Consider the following 13,608-nt stretch of genomic DNA (forward strand, 5'->3'; position numbering starts at 1 on the left):
TTGTGTAAATACTTCAGAACTGGCTTCTTTTTCCAGACTCCCCTGCCGTGGAGTTTCTTGTTTACATCAAAAAGACTGTAGAATCTCTACGCTCATGTACTGTAAATAGTGAAGTGATCTGCCTATAAATAAACGATAACATATATACTATAAAGTGGAAAGAACAAAAAAAGGAACCAGTTTGTGCTGCTGTACTTCAGTTTCTAGTGAAAGTCTGCTCGGGGTGAGGTGTTTCACCCTGCCTGGCTGGCAGTGGGGCTGTGCCAGGGCCAGGAGGGTGGCAGAGGCTCCCAGCTGCCAAGGATGCAGCTCCTGCCTGGGAATATTGCTGAGTGTTGCTATTTTACGTGTGGCTTCTCCCAGTTTAAGTCATGCAGGGAAAATCTGGGCTCTGCAATCTCGACTTTGAGAGGTGCCAGTGCCACAGGACCCTCCTGAAGAAACTCCAGATGGAGTGGGTGAAAAATGAAGCCGGGCCTGCTCCTCCGAATTTCTGGAGTGGAGTAAGAGAGCAGGTAAAAATGTGGAAAAGACTCCAGGTGGTGATGCAGCAGCTGTGCAACTGAGGATGGCAGCTGGAGAGGCACTGGGGCCAGGAGAGCAGGCCCTGGGAACCAGAGTGCTCTCCCAGGGGCACGGAGTGTCCTGGTGTCCTGGTGTCCTGGTGTGGTGCCCTGGTGTCCTCGTGTCCTGGTGTCCTGGTGTGGTGTCCTGATGTCCTGGTGTCCTGGTGTGATGTCCTGGTGTCCTGGTGTCCTGATGTCCTGATGTCCTGGTGTCCTGGTGTCCTGGTGTCCTCGAGTCCTGGTGTCCTGGTGTCCTGATGTCCTCGTGTCCTGATGTCCTGGTGTGGTGTCCTGGTCTGGTGTCCTCGTGTCCTGGTGTCCTGATGTCCTGGTTTCCTGGTGTCCTGGTCTGGTGTCCTCGTGTCCTGGTGTCCTGATGTCCTGGTATGGTGTCCTGGTGTCCTGGTGTCCTGGTGTCCTGGTGCCCTGGTATCCTGATGTCCTGGTATCCTGATGTCCTTGGTGCCCTGGTGCCCTGGTGCCCTGCTGCCCTGCTGCCCTGCTGTCCTGGTATCCTGATGTCCTTGGTGCCCTGGTGCCCTGCTGCCCTGCTGCCCTGCTGCCCTGCTGTCCTGGTATCCTGATGTCCTTGGTGCCCTGGTGCCCTGGTGCCCTGGTGCCCTGGTGTCCTGGTGTTCCGGTCCTTGTGGCAGTCCAGGCTGTGGAAGGGATGTTTGGAATGCCGGGGCAGGCACAGCTCCCCCGTGCCAGCCGTGCCCTGTGAGGGCTCCCCAGGCTGCAGAGGTGGCACTGGTTTTATCCAGACCCTGGGCCAGGGAAGCTGCCGGGCTGGGGGATCCCAGCAGCCCAAAAGGAGCAGCTCTGCGAGGTGCTGAGCTGTGCCACTGCTGGATTTTGGTGACTGGCACCGATTCAGGCAGCAGCTCTACACCTGCCTGTCCCCAGCACATCTGTGGGAGCCCAGTGTGGGTCCCCCAGCCTGGGCACAGAGCTGGAACCTGCCTCCCACCCCAAAGCCAGCCCCTCGTCCCTGCCACTGCTGCAGCCAGAGTGCAGAGCTGATGGGAAGCCCATTCCCTGCTGCTTTCCAAAACCAGCAGGCATCAAGGCCACCAAAGAGGAATGTTTCTGAGATACATCAGGCACTGTGATGCCAGTAGTGCCCAGACAGATGAAAACATGAATTTGGAGGGGGAAATGTGGGAATGCAGCAGGCACAGCCAGTGATGGGGTGCCCGGGGTGGGCACACGTGGAGCAGAGATACAGGAGTGGGGTCCCAGGGGGGAGAACAAGGGAAGGGTCTGCAGGAAGGGACAGACCCAGAGCTGACATTTGTCCTCCCAGCCCGACCTGTGCCTCCAACACTGCATTCCCAGGCAGGCAGCCTGCTGGAAAATAAGGCCACTGCTCTGTTTATTGAATACAATTGTTTCTCGAGGGTAATTCCTGCAAGCAGATCTAGAGTCTGTCTGAAGGGAGCTCTTGGTGAATGTGGACATCAGTTCAACAGTTCCCTTGGTCCCAGCAATTACTTCCAACCATTTGGGAAAAAACCCAGCTGTCCTGTTTTTATTTTGGCAGAACTTTGTGATAAAACAACTCCTTTTCATACAGACAGGCGCTGTTTTGGAGTAGCTCATGTGGCGGCTGGAAGGGAGAGAGCAGTGTTATTTATGTCCCTGCACGGTGTGCCTCATGGGAGGGGAAAATCAGTCACTCAGGAGCTTTTGTGAACAGGAACAGCTTTGGTCACTGCCTTGGGCTGGCTGGCACCTGGCAGTGTGGGCAGCCCACCCCAGGCTGTGCTCCTGACCTGTGTGGAATGCCCACTGGGTGGACTTCATTTCACTGCCTGCTGAGCTGTCCTGGGCTGCTTTTTGGACTCTCAGCTCCCACTGTGCCCTGAGCAGTGGCACCTGACACCAAATCCTGCCCTGGGCTCTGCTGGCATGGGAGCAGCCTGACATGGACCTCAGCTTTGTGCCGCACAAGGTCTGCCCAGGGCTCTGAAGGCTGCACTTAGGTAACCCACACAATGCCCACGCAGCATTTATCAGTCCCAGGCTGTTGTCCAGCTCCATCCAGGTGTCTTTGCAGGGAGGAACAGCTTTGGTTGCTTTGCCCTCTGGCTGCTGGTCCAGCTGTGCCAGCCTCCCTGCCCACAAGGATTCTTCCCAGCTTTCCTTCCTGCCTCATTTCCTGACCCATCACAGCAGGGCTGGACCTTCTGCCATGCTGCCCCTGCAGTGTCCAAGCTCTCAGCCTCGAGCTGCTGCAAGGACTTTGTCCTGCTGTCACCGAAAATGGGGAGTTAAACTCTCTAACACTACAATTTCAAGATTAGAACGTGGCAATGTTTTATTTCAGCCCCAGGCAGGTGGGGCATAATTCCCTATTACACACACCACACCTTGCTCACAGACCAGCTTTATATAGTTTTTACATATCCAATACATTTCCCCAGACTCATACCTATATGCTAAACACTCCCTGAATTTTTTGCATGTTTAAATCTCTTCTCAGAGTTTATTTTCATTGGAGAGGAGTTCTTATGAGGGTCTTGGGTAGTCGTTTGGGGAACATCCCATTTCTCCAACTATTTTTTGGTCACAGATTAAAAATGCTTCTTCTCTTTGAATGCATCCCATTGCTGGTGTGATAAATACATTTTTTATTCTTGGCTTTACACAAATATTAAGATGAATGCTCTATGTATAATGTTAAAATAACTTTGCTTTTATTTCTGCTATTAACAAAAAACTTAGACACAGTAGTAGTTATGAGTGAACTGTCTTTTGGGTCGGGATAACATCCAGCGAAGATGTAATGAGGAGCCTGCTATCGATATGCCAACTATCAGCATCTGCCATTTGAAGGAAGTATGTGCCAAGGCCCAGACTGGAAGTGATAAGGAGAAGGAGCCAAAACCACAGCCAGGAAACACACATGCTCTAAAAAAGCGGACCCAAGGAGGGGCCATGCAAAATAGTTCCTGGAATATGTGAACTAGTTGACAGGAAAATATGAATATATATAAGGATCTATGAGTATGCAACAAGCTGATGTAATGGAAAAGGTATTTAAGGGGCGTGCCTGAATGTAAAGGTGTGCTCTTCACTGGTGCCAAGATGCACCCACACTTTGCTTTACTGTCTTAGTCTCCTATTGTACTTTATTAAACTTTTTAAATTTTCACAGGAGAGTGAATATGTTTTTCACACTGTGGTCTGACCAAGATATTAGTTTCTAACCAAGGTATTAGTTTTACCAGTATTGCTCAGTCTTTATGGCTGAGATAACACAAGGCACACAGGACAGAGCCTGTCCGGTAAACCAAAAGGACTTCCAAAAGATTTAAATGAACACAATTTATGGCAACTTTTTTATCAACACTGAGACAGCCAACGCTCCTAGCCAGATAGCCCTGAGAAGCAGGAAGCTGCAGAGAGGGGAAGGATGTCACTCCCTTGCAAAAGAGAGGAGCCAGCAGCTTTTAGCCCACGGGGTATCCTCCTCACTGCCCGCATTCGGTTTCGTTTCCCAGCGGAGCTCTGCTCCCAGCCCTGCCCGGAGCTGCAGCGCCATGGCCCAGGCCCAGGCTATGGCCGGGCTGAAGGAGGAGCTGAGAAAATATTATTAACATATGGACTCTGAATAGAAGAAAAGACTGACTGCTGAAATCTTGGCCTCAGGCGGAATTTTCCCTATAAAAACCGCTTGTGCCAGGATGGAGGTGTGTGGGCATGGAGGAAAACCTCTGCTGAGGCTGACTCCTTGTTGCACACCCAGGGCCGACCCCGGGCTCGGCCGTGTTCTTTCCTTGTGGCTGGCTAGGTAGAATTTGCTTGCAAAATAAATATTTTATTTTTCATATTAATTTAGCTGGACAGATTTCCATTTATAACACAACTTTATCTCAGCACTGAGACAGGCACAGCCCCTCCCGCGTGTCCCCTGAGGGAGGAAGCTGCAGAGACGGGCAGGAAGACCCTCCCTGGCCAGGGGGAGGAGGCAGCGGCCTTCAGCCCATTGGGTTAAAGTTTTCTGCTCGTCACTGCTGTGTTTCGATTATTTCCCTTCCCGGCAGAGCTCGGCAAGTCCGGCCTGCCCGGAGCTGCAGCGCCATGGCCCAGGCCCAGGTTATGGCCGGGCTGAAGGAGGAGCTGACCTGTCCCATCTGCCTGGAGATCTACAAGGAGCCCGTGGCCGTGGGCTGCAGCCACAGCTTCTGCAGGGACTGCGTCAAGCAGGCGCTGCGGGCCCAGCAGAGCCCGGCCCGCTGCCCGCTCTGCCACTCGCCCGTCGGGGAGCTGCGGCCCAACTTCCACCTCCGCAGCATCGTGCAGAGGTTCATGGAAGCTCCCGCGCAGCAAGAGGAGGAAAAGCAGGACGGGCAAGGCAAGGAGGAGGAGGTCCAGTGCGATTTCTGCCTCCAGGACCCCCAGCCCGCGGTGAAGACGTGCCTGAGCTGTGAAGCCTCGCTGTGCCAGGCGCACCTGAGCAGGCACAACAGCAAGAAGGACCAGAAGGGCCATGTGCTGGTGGAGCCCTGCGATGGGCAGCTTTTGGCTGAGAGGAGGTGCCCCCAGCACGGCAAACTGCTGGAGTGCTTCTGTGAGAATGACTGGCAGTGCATCTGCGTCCTCTGCTCTGTCATCTCCCACAAGAACCACAAGATCATCAGCTTGGAGGAGGCTTTCAGGGCAGCCCAGGTAGGAGGCGACTGGGGCGGGGGGACTGGCATGGATTGCACCAGGGAAAGCCCAGGGAGCTGCCCATGGCACAGGGCTGGCTCCTGAGATGGAGAACTGCGTTCCCAGCATGGGGCTATGTTGCAGTGCTGGGCTTTCATTCTTAGTTTTGTCCCAGATTCTCTCTGGGTTTAGCCCTTGAGATATAAAACAAGATGTTGTAAATGCTTTTTTCCCCTCCTGTGGGAAGAGTTTGGCCAAACTGGTGGGACTGAGTGCTTGTGCAAGGTTTTAGTCCTTGGTGCACCTCCAAGGCAGAGACGAGCCTCAGCTGCACTTATGCAAAGATAATTAATGACAGAGTAACAGAAAGAAAGGTGCCAACAGGGAAATAGCTTTATATGTGGTTAGTGCACATGAACAGTTTTCAGCTTCAAGCTGGCCTTTTGTCCTTGTAATTGTGGCATTTCTTCAGGGATAAAACCTTCCAGTGAACCTTCATCTATTTGTCCTAAGAGCATGCAATGAGCAACCCTTTAGCAAGTCTAACTTAACCCCTGTGGATAAAACTGCTGATCTCGTGCATTATGCCAGTCCTATCCTCATATCTCCTTCTGGTGATTTTGTAGGCATCTTTTCCTGGGACTCTGGAAACACTGAAAAACCATGAAGCTGCAGTGGATAAAGCCATAGCAAACCTGCTGAAACAAAAGGAGGGACTAAAGGTTTGTTTCAAGCTCCCCTATCACCTTGGGGTGGTTGCTTGCTGGTAAATGATGAGACAGAGTTTTCATTTGCCCTTCCCCAGATCATGGATTCTGAAGCTCTTTTAGTTTTCCTGGGTGGTTTCTCATGTATTTTTGAGGTTTCTTCTTTGAGGAAGGATGCATAACTTTCTTACCAGTCTGGGAGGTCTGTTCTTAGTTACACTTAAAAGTCTGTGCCTTGATGAATGCATGGCTGGTGTGTGGCTTTTTAGTGTTCCAACCTTCAACATTTAGTTACTTCTTTCATCCCAGAAAAAGGGCAGATTTTTATGTAAGGGAGAGCTGATGTGGAAAATGTCCCTTACAAATTTGAAATTGTTTCCTTAACAGACTGATGTGAGCCAGCGGAGGGAACAGCTGGAGAGCCTGTTCAGGGAGATGTATTCGGAGCTAGAGAAGAAAAAAGGGGAAGTCCTGAAAGTTCTCAGTGACTATGAGGAAGAACAACTTTCCAATATTCAGGCAGAGATGAATAATCACAAGAGCATGAAGGATTTGGCCAGCCAGGATGTTCAGGAGCTGGAGGCTCTGAGAAATCAGAAGGACACCCTTCTTTTCACCAAGGTACCTACCAGCATCCCCCTTCCCAGAGACACACAGCTCCACGGCTGGCCTGCCCTGTGCTAATTGTGCTTTCAAACTGTCTTTCCAGGCTTTTGCAGTGATGAAAGGCAGGTAAGTGTTGCCGAGGTTGGGTATCCGTAGTGCCGATGGGGACGAGGGGACGGAGCGCGCTGGCAGCGAGCTCCAGGCAGCACCGAGGCAGGCAGGAGCGTGGCTGTGCTGGAGGGGAGAGAGCCCTGCACAGGGCTCAGGACAGGCTGGAGCCACGGGCCAAGTGCCACACTGATCCTCACAACAATCTCACGCAGTTCCAGGCTGGGCAGCAGTGACTGCAAAGCTGCCTGGCAGGAAAGCAACTGGGAATGCTGCTCAATGTTGGCTGAACATGAGCCCAGGTGTGCCCAGGTGGGCAAGGGGGCACTGGCACCTGGCCTGGCCCAGCAATAGTGGCAGCTGGAACTGTTTTCATAGCAAAAGAAATGTACTTAATAGGCAACACCTGAAAATCCTTCGAGAGAATAAACTATAGCAATAAAAAAATGCAAGTTTAGAAAGCGCTTCCTGGAGGAAAAAAAAGCCCAACATAGGTAGCACTGGAATCTTCTCTTTATCTCAGGTCAATTGCCTTGTCACGGTTGGAAGGAGATTTGAAAAGGAAATTGCAAGTTCTTAGCAAGTATGTGCTGAGAGCTGTGTCCAGTTCTGGTCCCCTCAGAGGAAGAGATGTGGAGGGGCTGGAGCGTGCCCAGGGAAGGGAATGGAGCTGAGGAAGGGGCTGGTACAGCTTAGAGGGCTGGGAACGGGGCTCAGCCTGGAGAAAAGGAGGCTCAGGCGGGACCTTGTGGCTCTGCACAGCTCCTGCCAGGAGGGGACAGCCAGGGGTTCAGGCTCTGCTCCCGGGAACAGGGACAGGAGGAGAGGGAACGGCCCCAGGCTGGGCCAGGGCAGGCTCAGGGTGGACATCAGCAGGAATTTCCCCATGGAAAGGTGCTCAGGCCTTGGAACTGCTCAGGGAGGTTTGGATCCCCATCCCTGGAGTGTCCCAGGAAGGGCTGGAGCTGGCACTCTGGGCTGGGGACCATGTGGGCGTTGGTCACAGCTGGGACTCGATGGCCCTGGAGGTCTTTTCCCACCTCTGTGGTTCTGTGATTCCTTCTGCGTGTTTTAGGAAATGCAGGCCACTTCCTAGCATGGATGGTGTGATGGTGCCAAAGCCACTCATTACTTTGGATAAATCAACAACAGATAATGTTCTGAGACTTTTCCAACAATTCCTGTCAAACATGGAGGTCTCCTTTAAGCAGCCATCACCTTGGGGATGCGGAGCAGCACCTACTGGTAAGTGCTCATTTCACCATGAAAGCAAGATGGGGAAGTCAATAAAACCTGTAAAAAAGGACTAAAATGAGGCACCAAGTACAGTGAGTATCTCTAGAAGTGCTGATTCCTCACACTGTATGCTCATTTGCACATGTGTGTGCAGCAATGGGAGCTGGTCCCGGCATTCAGGACCTGGGGCCTGCCTTGAATATGCCTCGCTAAAGCAGGCTAGGGATGAAGGGGCTAGGAAGTGCCAGGAGTTTTCTGGGAGCATTAAGAGAAGATAATAGCAATAATTCTGAGGCATCCCTTTGATTCAAGGGGAATGTTGAGAACTTATCCCAGCAGCAGCAGGGTGGAGTTTGATGAGGATATTAATAACCTGGTCAGCTTTGTAAGCTCAACCTACATTCCCAGAGCTGTCCACACTGGACACTTGTCTGACTGAATTGGTGAAATCTGGGCTCCCTGGGGGCACTGCTTTCTGCATGGTGCTCCAAATCTCCACAGTTAGCTGTTAATCATAATGCATTTTTTATCTTTAGGTCCCTCGATTCTACTTGGTGGTATACCCTGCTCTGGATACACGTATGGATCTACCTCTGATTTTTCTTACAACTTTTTCTAACAAAATACAAATTCAGTGTCAATCATAATAACAATCATAGCAAGGAGGGAAGACAGAGAGAAAAGCCAACCAAAGCTCTCAATGCACAGCACAATTGCTCCCCATCACCTGCTCTCTGATGTCCAGCCATGTTGTGGCCATCTCCCCCCAGTTCTGGTTATGGTGTTCTGTGGTGTGGAATATCCCTTTGGCCAGTTTGGGTCAGCAGCCCCAGCTCTGCTCCTTCGCAGCTTTTTGTGCACATCCTCACTGGCAGAGCATGAGGCACAGAAAGCTCCTTGACTCCGGTCTAGCACTGCTCAGCCACTGCCAAACCATCAGTGTGTTACCAACGTTATTCCCTACTGAACCCAAAACTGCCAGCTGCTGAGAAGAGAAGTAACTCTCAGGAATGGAATTCTCATGATTAAAATGAACCCAGTCCCACTGGACAGAACTCCAGTACACACAGTGACATCCTAGAGCTGCTGGGAGGAGGACAGCAGCAAGGAGAGCTGCTGGAAGCTTGGGATTGTTTGTGCCTGGTTTGAACGCTGCTTGCGAATGCCTCACAATAACCTCTGTGAGTTCCTTAGGTTGAAGACAACAACAGCAGAAGAAACACTCTCTCTTTTCAAGATATGTCCATCAAGGCTGGACATCCTGCTAAGAACTTCAGGCTTGCAGAGACAGGAACCATTCCTTCCAAGTATCCCATCCATGCTGCCATCAGCGTTTTGGAGCTCTTGCAGTGATGTGGGGACAAGGTGTTGTTTTGTATTTCCAGGCCTAGAAATGGTGAGCCTTGCACGGAGGCTGTGCTGAGCTGGCACATCAGAAATTGGATTGTGGGCTGCTGTGAGAGGGCATATCACAGCACCCCTCCTCTTCCTGCAAGAGCTCTTGTTTTATTTGTTCTGTTAATCATAATGGAAATACCATTAAGTTGCTCGGTTTTGTTCAGCTGTTTCAAATACTGGTTGGCTTCATGTTAATAAAGTCACGTTATTAGCTTGTTAAACGTGATGGCAATTTATTTTATCTAAAAGTTGACAGCACAACAGTAACTGCTACAGAACCAGGCAGCAGCAATGCTGATTTTTGGTGTTAAGGCAGCAGCTCTTGCCTCTGTTGCCTCTTTCTGTCCTGCACACCCAGGGAAACAGCAGGACGGAGCACCCAGAACTTGGGAAGTTGATGGGAGCAGGAAACCACATCAGAGAGAGGAGAAATTGGCCTGGCACTGCTTAGGAGCAGACCTCTTCCTTGTTATCAACAGAAACCTGCCCCCTCTGCCCCCTCCCCACAGCTCTCAGGACCCCCCATCAACCCAAAACAAGGCTGAAGTTCTGTGTGCTTTTACAGGACTTGTGGCTATAGCTCTGTTCTGTCACTTGTGATAATCAACACACACCTGATTTCAGGGATTAAAAATAAACACATGTCCTGGCTTGTAAGATAAGCATGGATTCTATTTGCCATCTGTTGGAGGTGGGGCAGTTTTCTTATCTCTTCCAAGAACAATGTCTCCCTCCGGGGAGATATCTTATGTTAATGGGCCATGGAATGACTCCCTGCATGACTGGTAAAGTTACATCATCCCATGGTGAGATGCTCCACCCAGAGGGAGGAGCCAAGCAGCCATACCTGCATAAAATCAGCATTTTTGGGACATCAGGGCAGCCCCTTCGCTGGATTCCCAGAGAAGCAGCTTCTTCCCTGCTGGATCCCCAGAGGAAGACCAGGCCCATCTACTCCATCCCAGACCTTCAGAGCAAACTCCACCCTTCTCCAGATCCCCTCTCCAGCAGCATTTCATCTGCCACTCCAGGAGGAGCAGCCACCATTTCACTGGACTATTATCAACACTCTGACTCCTCAGGGTGTCAGGTTTCTGACTCCATCACTAGTTTTGTTTGCACTAATTACAATTTTTTAAAATTTTTATTTTGTTTTTTTTCCCAGTAAAAAACTGTTATTCCCATTCCCATATCTTTGCCTGAGAGCCTTTTTTAAAATTGTGGTAATTGGGAGGGATGGGGTTTACCTTTTCCATTTCACAGGAGGCTTTTGCCTTCATTCACAGACTCCCGTCTTTTTAAACCAAGACAACACAGCAGTGCACCTCAGACTGAGGGTAACATCTCTCCTCCTGGTTTGAATGGACTCTCCCAGCTGTGCTGCGTGCTCAGCCCTGGCTCTGCTGCACCCATCAATTGTCAGCAGAACAGAAAATGCGTGGCCAAATTTTGGGAGCTCAGCGGTTGCTCAAGGTGACTTTGCATTTATTCCTTCCTTCTCGAAGCCAGCAAGGCACAAAGGGCAGCTGCTCTCAGCCACTCCGATGAGGCAAAAGAATTGAGCCTGTCCTTCAGCACTGCCCTGACCTGGGCTTCTCTCTGTGCCAGCTGAAGGAGCTGGGAGCAGCCAGTGCATGGCACTGCTGCTGCTGCTGCAGCGTTCCTGCAGCGCTGCAAACCCCTGCAGACAGCAACCTTCACTCAAACCTGGGGTTTGTAATCCTGCTGCAGGCTCACAAAGCTTTTGGGTGAAAATGAGAATCTAGGAAGGTGGAAATTCTGAGCTGATGGTGCAGTTTAATTCCCCTATACATTTGCTTGTTTGCAAAGAGACTCCTTGGAATTTTTGACTCATTTTAATGTTCCATGCTTTAGCCTTGAGGAAGCAAAGACCTGAAAGACTGGTTGAAAGGAGCATAAGAAAATACACAGAATCCAGCAATTATTTGATTAAGCCTTCTAACACACATCAACACTCCGAAAATTTTATCAGCTAATTACTTCTTGACTCTAGGTGACAACATTGGACCGTGACACACAGTGGAAGTGCAGCAATTCTGCACAGATGTTAGTGCAGAACACTTTTTCTTGATTGCAGTATAATTATGACATGCATAGTCCTGAGATAAGGACAGAAGTTATTTCTTTTTGATATCTTTATGGCTTAAGTATTTTGATCACCTGAGAACTCTGATTCATTGCATCTTTCCTTTTGTATTACGCCCTCTCACCTCCAAGCACTCAATTTTTACTTGGCATTTGTCTCATCCTTGATGGAAGCCTTTAAAATCAGCTCATTTTAGCTCTTCTTTTTTTGATTTTGCCAAGAACTGGATGATGTGACTGAATTAAATTAAATGCATTTCAAGCATTAGGATGGGCCTCTTCCTGTTACTTAGTCTGATGGGTTTTCTAAGTCAGACCTGCCACATGCAGACCTCTGTGTGTGTGACATTAATTAGGGCCTTCCAAGCCCATCAGGTCAGGGTGGGGAGGAAGGTTTGTCCCAGCTCTGACAGAACTCACAGATGGGAACCAGGCAGTTCCATCTTCTCCATCTCCAAACTTAATGCAAGAATGTGCAAATCCAGGCCTGAATCTCAGTGCAGTGTGAGCTGTAGAGGGAGGGAAGGGCAAGGAGAGTAAATAACTTATTTTTAACCACTTTCAGCATAACTCAGCCATCCTCCCACGGAGCTGTACCAGCAGGACCAGGGCACTGGGCTGGGAGGTGCCAGGAGGATAGGACTGAAGGCAGGAGGCTCCTTACACACAAGGCTGGGAGCCAGGTGGCACAAAACAGCCGAGAGCTGGGGGAAATCCCAGGCTGCCTTTATCTGCGGAGTGATAACGCTGAGCTGGGAGCCTGGGAAAGACTGGGAAGAGCCAGGGAGAGGCACTGCCTGTGGGGTTTGTGGACAGAGGGCTGATAACAGCACCACAGGCAGAGCAATGAGCCAGGTGGCAGCAGGGCACCGTGGGGCTGGACAAAAGGCAAGGAGGGAGGGCTCCCAGGGCTGCCCAGGAGTATCTGCTCGGTGGAACAAAGCAATTTCCAGGATCATTTTGCAGTCTGACCAACTGGCCTGTGGAGATTTGATAGCCCAAAGATGATGTGGTGATCTGGAGAAGCAGCAGGTTTGCCAGGCAGGCTGAGTGGGACGGGCAGGTGGCACATGCTGGCATTTGTGTGTCAGCAAACCCCAGCTCCTTGGCAGGAGATTCTGGAGCGTGAGGAGCCCAAAGGCTCATTTCTCCAAGGCCAAAGGTTTCCTCAGCACAGAAATATATTAACCATAAAGTTTAATATACCTCAAGAAGAGGAAAGCAGTTGGAAGTGAAATTATTTAATTACCTTAAATAATTGCTTGGATTTTTTCCACCCATTTTAAAGAAAATCAGTCTGAAAGTAAGAAGAAAAAAAGACTAATTTTTTTTAAGGTCCAGAAATATAATAATGCTTGGGACTTTTTTCTTTTTATATCATGTTCCAAGAAGACATTATTTCTCTGTTTCTTCCATGAAGACATGATGTATTGGATGATCCAAGTTTTCCACAGCCTGTACTTCTAGAACAAGAATGAAAATTCTGGAACACCTGTTGCTTGGGTTTGTAATTTCTTATTAGGATTCTGCAGAGTCCCTGCACAATGCTTTGAATGCTTTTGTCATAGATGTCTCTCCTCCCAAGGTTTTGCTCTGGTTGTCTTGGAGTCACCATATACTTCAAACTCAATTAAAACTTCTGTGGAAGTCCCTAAAGGGATTGGGAAGTCAGTCACTGAAGTTTTTGACAATGGACAGTCAGGGGAGAGGTAGGGAGCTCTTCTATTTCCATAGCAATTGCCTGTTCTGGTTACCATGACATCTAATAAACCCTCATGGAGAAGAGAAATGTTTTCTATGGAAATATTCAGGATTTCTACAGGAAGATTTACAGCATTTGCTTAAGACTGAAAGACAAGAGCATGAATTCTGCAGGCTTGAAGTTGGCTTCATTTGCTCCAGCTGTGTATTGATGGGGTTTTATGACAGTTTGCATTCGAGGTTCCACCTGGAATGCAAATATTGGGCAATGTTTGACTTCAGATGAAACATCTGCTTTTCTGTGTGACTGGGAAAGGGAAGGCAGACAGGGCTGGGCATGGCCCCTCCAACCTCGAACCCCCAGCCCAGAGACCTTAACAGAAACCTGGGATTTTTAATACACACATTGCCAAGGATCCTTCCCAGCTGTTCAATGAATCCCAGCGGTGTCCCAGAGCAAAAAGGGGCCAGAGAGTGCCGGGGTTCCTCACCTGCACGAGGTTTAATCTCACTTCACCTGACAT

General features: G+C 49.9%; 1 protein-coding gene across 1 annotated transcript; it reads left to right on the forward strand.

The window, feature by feature from the left end:
* The first annotated feature begins 4,068 nt into the window (after positions 1 to 4,068).
* On the forward strand, positions 4,069 to 9,498 carry LOC101234089 (E3 ubiquitin/ISG15 ligase TRIM25). Its single transcript, XM_004175857.6, has 6 exons — positions 4,069 to 5,240; positions 5,849 to 5,944; positions 6,317 to 6,550; positions 6,639 to 6,661; positions 7,719 to 7,888; positions 8,416 to 9,498. The coding sequence occupies exons 1-6, from the start codon at positions 4,653 to 4,655 to the stop codon at positions 8,496 to 8,498; spliced, it is 1,194 nt and encodes a 397-aa protein (XP_004175905.6). The 5' UTR covers positions 4,069 to 4,652; the 3' UTR covers positions 8,499 to 9,498.
* The last annotated feature ends 4,110 nt before the right edge of the window (positions 9,499 to 13,608 follow it).

The sequence above is a fragment of the Taeniopygia guttata genome, chromosome 13 (genome assembly GCF_048771995.1).
Source record: "Taeniopygia guttata chromosome 13, bTaeGut7.mat, whole genome shotgun sequence".
Taxonomy (NCBI): Eukaryota; Metazoa; Chordata; class Aves; order Passeriformes; family Estrildidae; genus Taeniopygia; species Taeniopygia guttata.